The sequence below is a fragment of the Panthera pardus genome, unplaced genomic scaffold (assembly GCF_024362965.1).
Source record: "Panthera pardus isolate Hobbes unplaced genomic scaffold, ASM2436296v1 HiC_scaffold_7, whole genome shotgun sequence".
Taxonomy (NCBI): Eukaryota; Metazoa; Chordata; class Mammalia; order Carnivora; family Felidae; genus Panthera; species Panthera pardus.
The window spans coordinates 561260-579225 of record NW_026527002.1 but is presented as its reverse complement, the minus strand read 5'-3'; the positions used below and the strand labels follow the sequence as shown (position 1 = coordinate 579225).

Here is a 17966-nt window from a genome sequence, read left to right as displayed (position 1 = left end):
GCACTACAAGACATCTTTCTCCTTACTATTTCTCAAACACACCATACACACTTCTGTCTCACAGACTTTGTACTTGTTTCTTCAGCTAGGGTCTCACCCCACAGAGTGAGAAAATTAGGACTTTGAGATAGAGAAGTTTGGCTGTTCCACCCAGACCCAGCCTTGCCATCACTGACTAGATGCTGTGTGCCTCTTAACGGGATGCAACACAAAGGACACAACATCCTCAGGGAGTATTCTTGTCCCAAACTATTTAAACAGGTTCTCATGAAAACTTTCCTAACTTCCAGTGTACAGTGCAAACATGTTTTGCACAGTCACTGTTCCTCGGGGACACTGGGTTTGCCCGCATATTGACCACTTGCTTTGCTCATCCTCCCTTCTTATACCTCATGCATTCAGTTTCATTTAATTGTATACTTTGGAATTTTATTATTGGCGTTATGCCCGTATTCTCCTGGCCTGGGCCAATAAATCCCTTTCTGCCTTTATTTTTATTTTTCTTAATTAAGCCACTGCCTACTCATGATTATTTAGCTGGTGATAAAAATACACTAAGATTGGATGCACGATACTCTGATCAAGTTACCTCCCTCTTTTTTAAACTTAAAAAATCTTTTTTTAATGTATATTCATTTTTGAGAGACAGAGACAGAGTATGAGCTGGGGAGGGGCAGAGAGAGAGGGAGACACAGAATCTGAAGGAGGCTCCAGGTTGGTGGGGCTCGACAACGTGGGGCTGGAACCCATGAACCATGAGATCGTGACCTGAGCTGAAGTTGGACACTCAACTGACTGAGCCACCCAAGCGTCTCTAAACTTTTTCTTTAGAGAGAGAGAGCATGTGAGCAGGGGAGAGGGGCAGAGGGTGGGAGACAGAGAGAATCTTAAGAAGGCTCCACGCTCAGCATAGAGCCTGACACAGGGCTCAATCCCATGACCCTGAGATCACGACCTGAGCCGAACGAAATCAAGAACTGGATGCTCAATCGACTGAGCCACCAAGGTGCCTTGTGGGTTACCTTTTTCTACACATTTCCTTCTTATACTAAAATGAGAAAGTAGGTCTTCATAAGTTAAAGATTAAACTTTTCAGGTTTTCCTGACTATTTTTTCTGTTATTATGCAAAATGTACTGTACCAAAACTATTTTAACAGATTAAGTTATTAAGTATATAAAGATCTCCTTGTATCAGAATTAATTAGTGTGATTACAGAAAAACAACCAAATATATAAGGAAGCAATTCAACAGTGGAAGTCGGAGTCATAAATCTAATTATTTAGGTTTGTGTCATCTGGGATTATAAACTCAGACTTCAAAAAATACCTTTCCTCTAAATGAAAAGGTATGATTTCTATTAACCTTTGATTAGAATCTAATAAAAATAACTGTCAGTTCACAGTAACAAAGACACTCAGAAATAAAGTGATTAAAGCAAATAATAATTAGGAAAAGAGGCTTCATCTTCCTGCAATGTTTCTACTCCAGAGAAAGGTTTTATACAGCCTGTTTTGCATTCCCAAATGCTCTACACTGAAAGTCACAATCTAGGTGATTGGAAACCTTACTTCAGTAGAAGACCTTACAAGGTTCATTATGCTTATTATGCTCAGCCAAAGATGTATGCTCCATACCTACCAAGTAGATGGCAACTTTGCAAATTAATCTGTAAGAAGATTGTTTAAACAACAGGTTCAGTATTTCCTTTAAGGAAAAGATGTTCAAATAGAAAAAGTATCTTTGTGTACAAAGCTAAAAATAAAAGCCTCCCATCCTAACCCTGAAAGCGAAAGCAATCGCCTCAAACTTAAAGAGGCTTGAAGGTTATTTGGTGTAGTCATTTCATTTTCAGATGCATTGGGGCCAGGGCTACTGGTATTGGTAGCATAGCCAGGAGCACAATCCAGGTGTCCTAATTTCCAGTTAAGACTCTTTCCAGTCTATGCAGAATGTCCATTTGGGTACACTCAAATTAGAGAACACCATGGGGACAAAAGAAGAGGGTGTGGGCAGCACAGATATACAAGAAATTCTTTAAGAAATAACATAAAGAAAGAAATTCATCAGAACACAAAAACAACACATACACAATATTAACAACCAAGAAAAGTTGAAGGGGGATATAATCTTTTTTTAAAAATTTTTTTAAACATTTATTTATTTTTGAGAGAGAGAGAGACAGAGCGTGAATGGGGGAGGGGCAGAGAGAGAGGGAGACACAGAATCGGAAGCAGGCTCCAGGCTCTGAGCCATCAGTCCAGAGCCCGACGCGGGGCTCGAACTCACGGACCGCGAGATCGTGACCTGAGCTGAAGTCGGACACTTAACTGACTGAGCCACCCAGGGGCCCCAAAGGGGGGATATAATCTTGAAGAGATCTGCTTACTTGAACTTCTATTTACTATTCTATTGTTGCTTATTCTTCCCTGTACCAATTGTTAAATGGAGACCAAAAATAATCCCACTTTAAAGGACAATAGAAACATTTAATTTTGAATTAAAATACTCATGTCAGGAAACACTGGTAGAGAGAAAACAATAAGGTCTATCGGGAAAACACAAAACATACCATAAACTGATTGAGGGCTTGAACTAAGCACGCTTTTCGTTTACGGGCAGCTTTCTTTTGCTTCTTTGGGCATCACTGGTTTTAAGTACATTCTCTTTCACTGACATTTTGTTCTCCTTCCAAAAACTCAAGTGACCTCCAGGAACAATTTTATTTTTCAAAATCATGGAAGAATGATTGAGAATGTCCTTTAGAGGAGGGTTTTCAACCACAGCAATTACAAAGAGATTCTGGACAAACCTCAAGGGAAGTGTGTGGCTCTTTAAAAGGGTGGCCTTTTTGAAGAGGGAAAATCAAAGGAAGGGAATTACTACTGAAGTTTCTTACCCAAAGACAACTCTCACCACCACATATTTCCTGTTAAAGGAGCATCTGAAATGGTTCTTCAGTAATAACCTAACCCAACCCAGTTGACTTGCATTGAATAATCCCTAAGGATTCCCTTCTACTGCACTTCTGTGCACTCTTGGTCACACCCAGCTGGAGGGAAGGGTCTCCACAGTAGACTGAACACCCTGGTGCCCACTGCCCAGACTCACGTCACACTGGAGCTTGACCCCTGGCCCACTGTGTAACCCTAACCAATCATCCTCACCTCTAAGACAGGAGTGAGAACAGAGCTTTTTCCCTCACTGACTCTTGTGAGGACTAGAAAGGATAGGAAAATGAAAGTTTTCCACTTTTCCAATACATGGAAAACTTTTTTCTGTGAAATATTAAGTAATGGACATTCATAGTCTCCCCATCCTTGATAAAGTATTCTCACAGCACAACCCCACGCATGTCTCCTTTGACTTTGTGAGGAGACCAGAGGTCTGTGTCCAGAGACTCACAGAGAGCATGATCCTCACCTGTACTGGATGCCAAGTCTTGGGACCAAATGGTCTGCATTTTTCCTGCTAAAATGGAGCTTCAATAATTACCATGTATCATGTGCAAAAATCCAAATCTTGTTTAGGAAAATTCTAGGAGAAACCCAAGCAAACAACTAATGTCCATTTCACAAACATTTTGAACCTACAATGTGCCTTGAAATGAGCAAGAAATAGGACCTGCGCTAATAAAGCCTAACAGTTGGCAGGCCAATCTGAAATACCGGCTACCAGGCATTTTAATCAATGTCGACTTTTACCAATGTCTATACCATGCAAAGGAGTGTGACAATGACCAAGACAAGGTCTGATGTCTTGCTGTGACTCAGAGCGAGGCACATATAGTGCAGGCCAGCTTGGGAGAGCCATCTAAGACTCCTCATATAAATGCTGATGTTTGCATATCATTTCTAAAAAAAATGGACGCCCTCAAACTTATGCCTATGATGTCACTCTTATTTACGTTAGAGTATACGTATACTCTCTGGTGGGACACAGGTCAGCAGGAATCCCACAGTGCCCTGGGCATGGGCACCGAAGTGAGTATCATGATGACCACTGGGTGCCTTGCTGGAGGAGGTGACCCAGCTGTAACTGCTGCAGGAGACAAAGGAGGCAGTGCTGGGTGCGGGTGACAGGAGTCTTCATGAAGGAGCACCTGAAGACTGGCCTGTGAGGGAAAGGTAGGTCTTCAATGAGGCCCAGGAGAAAAGCGAAGCGTTCTAGGCGTAGGACACGGTGCATGCATGAGTGGTGGGACAAAAGGCTACACATGTAGCTGGCTGGGGACCAGCATGGGGGCTTGTAAAAGGCGTTGGTATCCTGGCTCTGGGGTTAGTATTTGAGCATGTTGACTAGGCTTGGCTTCTGGTATAAAATTTATCAGTGATTAATCTGTTACTTTGAAAACAAAAGTTGACCTCTAAACAATAACTATGAATTGGGTCACCTGAGTGGCTCAGTCTGTTAAGCGTTGGACTCTTCATTTCAGCTTAGGTCATGATCTCATGGTTCATGGGATCAGGCCCCGCATGGGACTCTGCATGGATAGCTTGGAGCTTGGGATTCTCTCTCTCTCATTCTCTCTGTCTCCACCCCCGCCCCCCCAAGCCCAGCCCTACTCATGCTCTGCCACACGAGCATGCTCTCTCCCTCAAAAACAAAAGAAAACGAAGCAAAACAAAAAACCAAAAACTTATAAAACAATAACTATTAATTGGATCATTTTCTGAAACGCACCTGCTCACACATAGTGCCTACCTCCTTACTCTATCACAAAAGCTGACGGGACAGCCGTGCTCTCCTGATCTCCAGTCTGGCTTCCAAAGGAGGTAAATGGATATTTAGACAATGGAGCCTGTCTTCTCTCTTCCTCATTCTAGTCCTTAGCCCCGGGCCTTTCCTGTTGTGTTCAGGGTTCTGAAATCTTGACCTGCCCTCTGAGCCCCCTTCAAAGGTGGCAGCTATTAGCCCACATCTTTCTGTATCAGGCACTTGCCAATTTAGTGCCTGCTTGGGTTACCCCTGGCTCTCTTGATGGCCCATGAGCTCTTGGAGGGAATGGTCTATTTTTATACTCCTGGTAAAGATGCCTGCAGGTACCAGAAATTCAAGATTAGTTCCTAACTAGTTTTTTGTTCTCTTTCCCCTCAACTGCTCCAGACGTTTCTAAATTTGTAGCCCTGCCACAAGCTCTCCTTCTGTCTTAAATCCATTAGAGGTACAATAGCAGGAGCATCTTAACTCCACTTTCATTTTTATTCCCTCTTCTCTCAAAATTTCACAGAGGCCCTAATTTTCTCTTGGATTGATGCAGAATCCCTAATAATAGAACCTAAGGCTTTATCTAGCTGACTTTATACCTTAGTATATTCTGGTTTAGGATAAATCCCAAAAATTTAACACAGAGCTCAGTGCTACAGCCACTAGCCAGGGGCATAGCACTAAGAGGCACTAAATAGTTACAGAATAAATGAGTGAATTATCTTTTCAATAAACCCTCTCATTTCCTATTTTGCAAACATCCTTCCTGATCCTATATATATATATGTCCTCACAGATAACATGTTACCAATTTGAAGACAGCTTTTTTTTTTTTCCTGGCAGGTCAGAATGTTTAAAGCATTTGTTCTGACTAACTTCTTTCATGAAATCTGACATCAGCCAGTTAGGATCTAGTCACTTAAAACATTAACAGCTTCAATACTTGTGCCCGTCTAGTTTTCTGTTCAGTAGGATGCCAGTCAAGGTCAAAGATCATGCCAGCTGCTTCCTCGTCATTCTGGGCACTGAGGCAGAGTCTTCTGTAAATAGTGAGTACTAAGTGCTCTTATATAAAATTTTCTCTTAAAGCGCCAATCCACAGATCTAAATCAAATAGCACCTATAGGTTAATCATTTTAGATACAGAGAGCTTAATGGGTTTTTAACAAGTTGGGACATAAATATAGCAGGATTTTGAACTGAAAGAACTTCCCCTCCCCCACAAAAAATTTGGCTAGCTATATTTTCCATACCTATAGGGTTAACATATATTTCACGAAATTTCCTTTTCAGGATTGCTCTGTCATATAAAAATAAAAACAGATAATAATCAACAATAAAAAGATAAAGGTCATACATAGAATCATGACATCAAAGTCATGTGACTTTTCAGCTTATTTGACCTACTAAACTGCTGCACAGGCCACATGGGAAGACAAAGGTCAGGGGACATGCCTTAGGAGAAGAAAGTCACTGGAGAAAGAGCAGGAAGAACTCTGGAGGGGAAGAGAGCATAGGCAGAGCTCCACATTCTGCTCAGTGAGCATGCCTCAGCAGTGGGTTTTTTCTTTTTTTTGAAAATAATGTTTCTTTCCCTTTAAATCCAGGCTATTTTTCTGATGTCTTTTGCTTTAAGCAGTCAGTATGGGCACACGACTCCAAAAATATGTCAGGGAAGTGCAAAATATATGATTGCTCTGTTTTTGCAAGCCTTCTCAAACGAGGCAGGTGGACAGAGCAGTGTCCCCCCCACACTGGTCCAAAACACGTCTGTGTGATTGGACAGCTCTGAGGCCATCAGTCCCCTTCACAGCCTTGTAGGGGAGTAGTGATTTTCCCCCTCACTGGAAGTATGGATTAGATGAATTCTGGTAGCCAAGATCAAAAAGACTTCATGATTTTTCCCCCCCAAAAAACTATTTTCCAACTGGCAAAAAAGTTATTTTCTGTATTAGGTACTGGAATTATATAATTACAATTAATCATTTTAGCTTCAATTTTGGGAAAAAGTACTTTGTTCAGATTTATGAGAAGTATATTTTGTTAGAGTTTACGAGAGTTGCTATGAAACACAATAATTTGGGGGAAAATAAAAGAGACAATTTGTGTTGACGGGGCCATGGATGGATGACTGACAATGGATGATATCACCAATAGGCAATTATAACATCCAGCATTCCTAAATGATCTAATAATTTGTTTTGAAGAAATATAGCTTCTAAAAGAATAAAAGACAGTCTAAACATTTATTTGGATAGCTGTGCGTCAAAATAAAATTAAGTATAGAAGTAAAGGAATTAATTCCAACCTAAAAAATCAAATATTTAGCCACCAACTGAAAAATGGTATGGGTTCCAAAAGTTTGTAAATGAATTATTTGCCACACTCAGTGTATTTCCTGTGGGGGAAAAAAAAACCCAAAACATTTTCTATGGGAATGTTGTAGGTAGTAGTAAGGCTCCCAGTGCAACCCTCAAAGAAGTAGATTAAATATTAGGAACACATATGTAGAGTGTATGTCGTAAGAGCATGAACGTTACAGAGCCAAAGACTCCTGGATGGCAGTCCTGGCTCTGTCATTCTCTGGTAGAATGCCACGAGAAGTTGTGTGCTATGTGGTCTCTGGCAAGAAGTCAGCCTCCCAGAGCAGCCTCCGTCTGGCCCGTAGCACACAGGAAACCCGGCCCCTGAGCAAGACTGCTGCCTCGGAGGGAGGATTTCCTGTGATGGGGACCCCGCTTGTATCCTGGTGTTCTCAGGTGGAGGTTCGTGTAGAGTTGACGTCAAGGAAGATTACCTCCCACACGGTCCTGAGAGCGTTAAGGCTGTCAGGTCCACCTGTGAAGGCAGTGATACCACTTACTGTAACTGCATAGTCTGTCAGGGGTTTGCAGTTCTCAAACGTAGGACTCAGATGAGGTTCAGCCTTAATAAAGACAAGGTTCATGTGATCCAATTAAACTTTTCACACACACAGATATGCTTTCCAAATGAGCACTGCCCCCCACCCATAAGGAAACTGCATGATAATACAGACACCCTTTCATAAATAAAAGGAAGCATTTGTTATAAGATAAATCTGCATGCTTCAATAAAATGTTCTCGTATCTATCTAACCAGGGCTTATAGGGGATCTTTCTATGAAATATGTGTCTTTTAGAAAAACAAGCTCTTGGGCAGAGCCATCTCTCACCTGCACAGTACCATATGAAAGCCAGATGGTACACAGAGTCGTGGCCAATGGGAATGCTGACTGCTCACAATTTAGTTATTTTTAAAGAATGTTTATTTATTTATTTTGAGAGAGAGAGAGCACGCACGCAAATGAGTAGGGAGGGGCAAAGAGAGGGACAGAGAGAATCCCAAGCAGGCTCCACACTGTCAGAGCAGAACCTGACAAGGGGCTTAATGTCACAACTGGGAGATCATGACCTGAGCTGAAATCAAGAATTGGGCACTTAACCAACTGAGCCACCCAGGTGCCCCAAATGCTCACAATTTAGAATGACTGTGACTAGAATGTTCATTATGCAAACCAGTGGAGGATGCTATCCATAACTGCTTTAAAATCAGAATATCATATACTCATAATGGTTTTTTTCTCTCTTTCCCAGATACTGGTATAAGCTCAGATGTTCCTACAATTAGAGTTAAATTAACATCAAAAGAGTTAAAATAACACACTATTCAAGGAAGGAGAGATTATAATAAAATAGAGAAAATCCCAAATTTACTGTTTATACTAATTCTCTATATGATTGAATAGTATGATTAAAAATGTTCCTTCTTTTTCCTAATTCATAGATTTCAGATGATTACTGGAGATATAATAGCCACAGTTTGGACCAGATCTATGTACCATTCTACCTTGCTTATCCAAAATCATATTTTAAGGTAAGGTACCATGAAACTTAACAGAGAACAAAATTTTCTTACTATGGAAAGCAAAAACATGTGACAACTTAAAGAGTTTTATTTAAAGCTTATAAACTGCCTGTACACTAAGTTATATTTTCGTTTATATAAACTGGCTCATGCGAAGCTGTTTTATTTCTTAATTAGTATACAGAAAATAAATTTTATGATTAAAACACATATATATAACATTTTGTATTTTCTTAATTTTTAATAAAATTAGGAGTCACTAAACCTGTATAACTGTTTTTGTTGCTAATTATAATTTTTTCCCCTAGAAGTACTTTATGGGCTTTCTTCAACTCTGGCCTAGTTTTATAGACAAACTCTAGGATCCTGGTTTATTGTCCTTAAAACTAAGAAATAAATCACTAATTAAAGAACCAGTCATTGCAGCAATTACAGAGGGTCCTCACCTTCCTCTGGTAGCCTTCTGTAGAACCTTCATTCCCATCAGGCTGCAGGATTTCCCTTCCAACTGTTGGTCTTTCAAGATGGCGCCCTCAGAGTATACTTCACTGAACATTCCATAGGCATCTTGCACGAGAAGGCAGACTCTACAAAAGAATATTCACATTTTTTTTTTAGAAGATAGTTTTTGATTCACTACAGAGAATAGGATTACCTTCTTCTTCACTAGGAATCCATTGAAATCATCTTCCTGAATGGATAAATCAGGGTAAATGAAGTTGAATTCAAACATGCGCTTTTAGATTTGTACTTACAGGTGTTTGGATCAGTATCCACCTCATATGGAAGGAAACAGAATTCTCTTTTGGCATAAAACTAAACCCTAAGCCAAATGTGGTTTAAAAGCACACGAAGAAGATCATCCTTTCAAATAAAATATATTGCCACTGTCCCAAAAAGGGTATCCTTCTTCCCCATTTTTATCTTGCCTTTTATAACAGGAAACATTTATATTTTGCATGGATGCTCAACATTGAAAAACCTCCAGTGTTAACATTATGATGAGAACAGTAAGGGGCTTTCTCTGAGAAAGTACATATTCACAGACATGCATATCCCAGTAGGATAAAAAACAGTATCCTTGCTGGCAGCAACAGAGACATGATGGATATCCAGTGACATGATGGGATTCCCCCCAACTTTTAAGTTCAAAGGGCAGTACTTATAAACACCTCTTTTCTTTTTTCTTAAAAAAATCTCTCTCTCTCTCTCTCTCTCTCTCTCTCTCGGGAGAGAGATGAACAAGCAGGAGACAGAGGCTGAGGGAAAGAGAGAATCTTAAGCAGGTTCCATGCTCAGCAAAGAGCCTGACCTGGAGCTCAATCCCACGACCCTGGAATCATGACCTGAGCTGAAATCAAGAGTCCGATATTCAACTGACTGAGCCACACAGGCATCCCTATAAAAACCTATTTATCACTGAATTTCCAATCCTCTCACTTCATAATTCAGGGAAATGAAGTCTTACTTATTATGATATGACACATTCTCAGAAAATATTTACTGAAGCCTGAAGAAAATTTAGGTAATAAATAACACCACCAAAGAGAGTGTGAGGAACAAAACTATTTTAAAGATGAGGGTGTACAGGAAAGTGCATGTTGGGAAAGAGAAGATGACAAATGAACAAAGGAACACTAAATCTGAAGTAGTGAACTTTAAACATGCTTAGAAACTAGGCTTCATGATTAAGTCTCCCCTCTCAGGCCCACAGGGCCCCCTTGGTTCACAAAAAAAGCAAATGGAAATCTTGTGTGAAGGAAACCACCTTTAATTTGATCATTACTTGTCATGGAGTAAAGCCAAATCAAATAAATATGCACTCGAATGAAAATCACCTCATAGGAAATAAACCACTACATGGGAAGAGTAAAAAAAAAAACAAAAAAAACAAAAAAAAAAACAATAGACCTCTTGAGAACTTGACATATTAGAATTTAAAGATATGAAGTATGGAATAACTATCTTAAAAAAAGGAAATTCATGAAGATGTAATACAAGACAAAAAGCTGTACAAAATGACTGGGCAGGTTTGAAGAATAAAATTAGAACTTTCAAAAAGGAAACACTCCACTTACTGAAAAAAAATGTTATTAAATAGGTGTAAACAAATGGTCATGTGTACCTGAAGAGTATGGATATGTGAATTGGGTTACAAATTTGAATAAATTACCTAGAATATATGTTGAGAGCTGAGATAAAAAATGTGAGAGAAAAGAGAAGTACAGAGGATAGGATGAGAAAGTCTAACATTTGTCTAACAGGAATTTCAGAAGAACAAGAGAGAGGAAGAAGAAGCAAGAGTTTGTAGATTTAGTAACTGGGAAATCTAATGTAAGAAATGAATCCGAAGATCCAGGAAGAAAAACAAATACCAAGCAGTACAACTAAAAGGAAACCCATCCTAGGACACACACTGTAATAAAACTAGAGAATATCAAACATGATGAAAAGATTCTAAAAGCAAAAAGCATGAAAAGACAGACTATCTACAAAGGAATAAAAATTTGATTTACACCAACCTCCTCAAGAGCAATGAATGAAGCCAGATAACTGTGAAACATTTTAAGAATTCTGGAAGCCATCTCAAAACTGTGTACCTGCAAAACTATCTTTCAAGAATGATGGTAAAATAAAGTCATTTTTAGATAAACACTAGCTACATTTTCCACCTACACAGCCTGAAATACTTACTAGTTACTAAGATAATTACTAAAATAATTTCTAAATTATGTAATTTAGGAAGAAGGACATTATTCTGGAAAAAAAGGTCGAAGATACAAGGACTACTGACCAACAATATAAACAAAACAAACACAGTAGAATAAAATAACACCACCATCAACAACATCAATTAATGTGGGGGAGCTGAAAAACTGGAAATGGAGAGCAAATAGGTCAAATGGGGTGATGAAGTTCAAATGTTTCCAAGTGCTCATATCACTCACAGCAGGATTAAGATATTAACTCAAGATTTCATTAAATATTTACATCTGGTAAAAATTCAAGGATAACCACCAAAAGAAAAGAAATAGGTGTATAAATTCCAAATTACTAGATGGAAAAAAATGGAATGAGAAATATAGACCAAAAAAACCCCCAAAACAAACAAACGAGAAACAATACAACCTCAAGAAAATGCAAAGAAAAAGCACACATAAAAAAAGGGCAGGAAAATGTAAGGTAATAAGTATAATGGTAGACATAAGTCTATGTATATTAGAAATGGAATAAAAATGATTTAAACTTGTCAATTAAAAGGCACAGTTTGTCATGGTCGGTTTGAAGGAAAAAAAATGTTAACAGGAAATCTTCTAAAACACAGAAAGGTTTAAAGGGTGAAAAAAAATGTTTCAGGTAAATATTAACCAAAAGAAAGCTGAGGAGGTAGTTCTGAGACTTAACTAAATAGATTCTAGGACAGAAAGCATTATTAGGGATAGAGAGGTCACTAACATTGATTTCAAAAAAAGCTTAATTTCCCAGGAAGGCATATAATTCTAAATCTTTATGTTCTCAGCATCAAAATATATAAAGTCACACAACTACAGAGAGAAGTGAACAAATCCAACACCATTGTGGGAGAGTTCAACATACCTCTGCCAAGTATTAAGTCGATCTGAGGAAAAAATTAGTAAAGATTTGGAAAACTTGCATATACCTAAAAAGTTTGATTTGTTGGATAGGCAATCAGAAAAACTTCCCACAATTACAGAAAATGCATTCTCAAGCACACATAGGACATTTATAAAATGTGACCAATTGGCCGAAGACAGGTCTGAATGAATTTCAAAGAGTCAGTATTGTATGGGACACATTGTCTGCCTACAATATAATTAAAAGAGAAACCAAGTGAAAATAGGTATCTTTAAAAATCTTCCATTTGGAAATTTCACAGCATCCTTTTCAACACATAGGTCAAATATGAAATCACAGTAGAAAAGAGACAGTATTTTGAACTACGGGATAAAAATACCAGACATGCCAAAACTTATGGATTATAATGATTCTTTAGGGAATTTGTAGCTTTAAATATAATAAAACATGATCACTTCTCACACACACACACACACACACACACACACTGCAAGCAGGGGAGAGGCAGAGAGAGACGGAGACACAGAATGTGAAGCAGGTTCCAGGCTCTGAGCTGTCAGCACAGAGCCAAAAAAATCTTTTTTAATGTTTATTTATTTTTGAGAGAGAGAGAGACAGAGAGAGAGAGAGACAGAGAGAGAGAGACAGAGCGTGAACAGGGGAGGGGAAGAGAGAGAAGGAGACACAGAATCTGAAGCAGGCTCCAAACTCTGAGCTGCCAGCACAGAGCCTGATGTGGGGCTCGAACTCACAGACAGCAAGATTATGACCTGGATCGAAGTCAGAGGTTTAACTGAATGAGCCACCCAGGTGGCTCTTTGAATTAGTTTTCTATGTACTTATCATAAGTTATATACCTCTGTCAACTACCAAAGTGTTCCTTCAGGGTGCTGAACCTTATAGGTACTCTGCCTTGAAAGGGCTCTCCTGGAGCCTCTGCTCCTGGAGCCTCTAGACTCCAGTCTAGACTGGTTAACATCCATCAGTGGCATGGTAGTTAACCTGGGATCGCTTGTCAGAAAATCTGAGGGATTTCCTTTGCTGCTCTAGCATGTTCAGTGTCCTATTTTCCATATCTCATACCTTCCTTTTTAAACTTTTTTTTAAATGTTTATTTATTTTTAAGAGAGAGAGAGACAGAGTACGAATGGAGAAGGGGCAGAGAGAGACAGAGAGAGAGAGGGATACACAAAATCTGAAGAAGGCTCTGGGCTCTGTGGCTCGAACTCACGAGCCATGAGATCATGACCTGAGCCAAAGTTGGACGCTTAACTGACTGAGCCATCCAGGCACCCCTCATATCTTCCTTTTTTAACTGACTATAAGTTAGTAGGTCACATCTTCTAACTTCCTGAAAAGGGGGGATTGGGAGCTAAAATTTTTTTTTTAATTTTTAAAAAATATTTATTTATTTTTTTTTTTGAGAGAGAGAGAGAGGGAGAGAGAGAGACAGAGAGAGACAGAGAGAGCAGGGGAGGGGCAGAGACAGAGGGAGACATAGAATCCAAAGCAGGCTCCAGGCTCTGAGCTGTCAGCACAGAGTCTGACATGGGACTTGAACACATGAACTGGGAAATCATGACCTGAGCTGAAGTCGGAGGCTAAACTGACTGAGCCACTGAGGCGCCCCAGTGAGCTAAAAGTTTTTAAACGTTCATGAAATTTTTGTTAAACTATCCTCAAACTTTACGGGTAGTTTGGCTGAGTATAGATTTCTAGATTGGAAATAATTTTTCCATTCCAAATCCAATACTGTTTGTCTTCCTCCTTTCTGTAGGGGAGATGAGCTCTGTTCTAGTTCCCAGGGTGCTGACACTGAATAGTGACAATTCCTCGGTACACTGGGTGAGTGGTATCCTTACTGAGACCCTTCACAGTGGAATCACATCTACTCTGAGTCATTTCATTGATAATGCTTATTTTTTCTTTTCTCTCATTCTGGTTATTGGACATCCTGGACTAGTTCTTTAATTTTCTTAACTTTTCTCTCTTATTTTCCACTTCTTTCTGGCAGTTTCTTCAAATTTGGCTTTCAATGCTTCTAATTAGATCTTTCATAATTTCTCCTTTTCCTATGTTTAACTTCTAACAGTTCTCTTTTAAGCTCTGAAAGATGTTTTCTCGCCCCTTGACAGTGTTCTTTTTTGTTTTATGGTTGCAATATCGTAACTTCATTTAAGAAGCTTTCTTCAGGCCTCTGCTATCTGTTCCTATGTTAGAGCAAGCTCTAACAAGCTTCCTGGATTCTCCCAAAGGGTAGGAAGAGGAACTCATCAACCATGGGTTGAATGAGCTGGGTGATTTTATAGTTGGGGAATCTCAGATGTTAATTATCTTTATATCTCCTGTTGATGAGAAAATTCCTCAGAAAAGACTTGTGTTTAAATACCCACTATATACCAGGGTAAGGCAGGAACGACCACTCAACAGTGTAGGCTAGGGGGACAGGATATGATCGCTTCCTGGACAGACTTGCAATTGATTGTTTTTCTTATTTTAGTCCTTTTTATCTTCCACAGTGGTAGTAGGAAAATTGAATATGCAAAGAAAAATAATCCTTAACCATTATCTCACATTATACACAAAAATTGACTCAAAATGGATCATATACCCAAATATAAAATCTAGAACTTGAGAAAACACAGGAGAAAAAATTGTTGTTAACCTTGGAGTAGGTAAATACTTCTCAATTAAGACACAAAAACACACATTATAAAAGAAAAACATTATTTTGACATTACCAAAATTAAAACTTCTGCTCTTCAAAAGACACCATTAAGAAAATGAATAGGCAAACCATAAGCGCTAAACTGACAAAGATCTTGTGTCTAGATTCCATAAAGAACTATAGAGCTTATTATTGATATTAATAATATAATAACACTCTATATTACAAGAGTAATAAAAGAAGACAATCCAATCAAAAATGGGTTAAAGATACAAAATATCATGGGGCACCTGGGTGGCTCAGTTGGTTAAATGTGTGACTTTGGCTCAGGTCATGATCTTGCATTTGTGAGTTCGAGTACCACATCGGGCGCACAGAGTCTGCTTCAGATCTTCTGTCCCTTTCTCTGCTCCTCTGTTGCTCATGCTCTCTCTCTCTCAAATAAATAAACATTAAAAAAATACAAAATATCATGAATTCCATTTCTATGAAATATCTAGAACAGTTAAATCCATAGAGACAGAACAGAGAATGGTGGTAGCCAGGGGGTAGGAAGAGACAGAAATAGGGAGTAACTGTTTTATATGTATGGGATTTCCTTTTGGACTGATAAAAATGTTTTCGAACAGAAGGAAATGGTGACTGTATAATACTGTAAGTTTTATATCAGGTGAATTGCACTTCAGTGTAAAACAAACTGGACAAATATGTGAATAAATGCTTCATCAAAGAGTATGGCCAACAAACACATGTGGCCAATAAACACATAAAAAGATGCAGAACACCATTACTCATAAGGGAAATGCAACTTAAAACCACAATGAGATACCACTATACATACATATATATATATATATATATATATATATATATATATACTGGAAAGGGGGAAATAAAAAAAGATTGATGGTATCATGTTTTGTTGAGGACATGGAAGAACTGAAACAATCAGATTTTAGGTGGAAATATGTATGTTAAAGCCACTTTAGAAAAAACTTTGGCAGTTTCTAATAAAGTTAGACATATACTAATCACATGGTTAGTCATTCTACTCTAGGATTTTCCCAAGATAAATAAAATAATATATCTGCACAAAAAATTACAGATAGGTGTTGATGGTAGCTTCATTAAATAATAGCCCCAAAGTGGTAACAAGACAACAGTTGAATGGATAAATAAATTGTGATGTATCTTTATAATGAAATACTACTCAGTAGAGAAAAGAAACAAACACCTGACACAGGGATGAATCTTGAAAACAGTGTGCTGAGTGGAAAAAACATAAAAAACAGTTTATATCAAATTATAGAAAAGGCAAATGACTCTACAGTAACAGCAAACAGATCTGTAGTTGCCTAGAACTGGGGCCAGGCAGGATTGACAGCAGAAGGCATATGGAAACTTTTTGGGGTGACAGAAATAGTCTATGACTTCACTATGAAGTGACTCTACATGGTAAATGTATTTGTCAAAACCCAATGAACTATATGCTTAAATGGGTGCACTCTATTGTATGTATGTAAACTGTATTGCATATAAATTGTACCTTCAAAAAGTTGTTTAAAGGAAAAAAAAAAGGGTAGAGGAGACAACTTGAAGAAAATTCCACTGGAGAAACATAGGATAATTATGGAGAAGAGATTGGAAAACTTATTGTTACCTATGGAAGTTGCTACAGTTCTCATTGCGCTAACAACAGGCAAACAATGAGAAAGAATCAAATGCTTAAAAATCCATTAGAAAAATATTATCCTTTGCAAAAAGGCATTTCCCCTTGTCATTATGAACTTTCAAAGGAAAACTGATATAACTTAAGCACATGTTTTCTTGTGCATCTTCAACAAATACTGAAAACGATCTCATACATACATACATACATTTATTTAAATTGACTGCTCTCTGCACTTTTTTTAAAAGTAGGCTTCATGCCCAGCATGGAGTCCAACGTGGGGCTTGAACTCACGACCCTGAGATCAAGACCTGAACTAAGATCAAGAGTCGAACACTTAACCAAGTGAGCCACTCAGGTGCCCCTGAAAACCACTTGCTTTTAGAGACAACTCTCAGAGTATGAAATTATAAATACATTTGGATATTTTTAAAAAGGAAACAAATACATTATTAGTGTTTCATGAAACAAAACTTAAAATCTTACCTTTTTCATGAAATCTCCATTACAAGGAACCACAAGCAAATTAACTATTAATTCCACCCTGAAAACATTAGGGTTGAAAATGCTCCCGTGTTCTCTATCTGAGCAGGCTCTCAATAAAAACTCTTTCCATGCTTGAGAGATTGAATGAGGCTGTGTTGTGAACACACACACAGCAAACTCATATAATACTTAACGCAGAAATATTCAATCACTTATTCACTCACTAGTGAGTTCATTTAAAGCTCACTGAGCTTAAACTTTGTAGGATATGTAAGGAGGGAAGGAGTCCTTACATATAGAATAGAAATAGAATAGAAATATACTTGAAAATCAAAAGATTTGAGCAACGTTAACACCTAACACTAATATAATGTATTATGGCTAATTACAGCATTGTCATAGTGCCTATTTAATCCTTCACCTGAGGAAACTAGGCATTGTTGACAGATGAGTAAAGTGAGGCTTAGAATGTTTTTAAAAAACCTAGCCAAGACCTTATGGAGATAACTGAACTAGGTCTTAAATGCAAGGCACTTGATTTGGTATTTTTGTGCCATAATATCACGTTACAGTAACAAGTTGTACGAATGTAGAAGAGTGATTAATTTTGTGGAGTGGAACAGAAGAGAACATCTGAGAGCAACTAGCATTCTAGTCTGCAAGGCAAGCACCAAGAATGCAATAAGGAATTAGCTCACGGCAAACTGCATGATGACACTCCAGAATATCTTAATCTAATCTTTATAGAGAGGCAACGATTTTTCCTACTGCTAAGTCAAACTATTTAAAATATACGTAAATCATATCTAGAAGAACTTTATCCACTCTACAACTTTCAAAAGATCTTTTAAATGTTTTGACAAGAATTGTATTAGAATATTAAGGTCAGAATGTAAGGAATTTATGCTAAATTATTTTCTAAGTCTGCTAGTGTAATAAAATGAAAAAGAAATAC

At 38.2% G+C, this 17966-nt stretch overlaps 1 protein-coding gene across 1 annotated transcript in view; it reads right to left on the bottom strand.

Moving 5' to 3' along the window:
- SPIDR (scaffold protein involved in DNA repair) overlaps positions 1–17966 on the bottom strand; it is a 481060-nt gene that overhangs the window by 58704 nt on the left and 404390 nt on the right. Inside the window, exon 11 of the mRNA XM_019428877.2 lies at positions 9038–9178. Coding sequence (XP_019284422.2) covers positions 9038–9178 — 141 coding nt within the window. The remainder of the gene's footprint in view (positions 1–9037; positions 9179–17966) is intronic.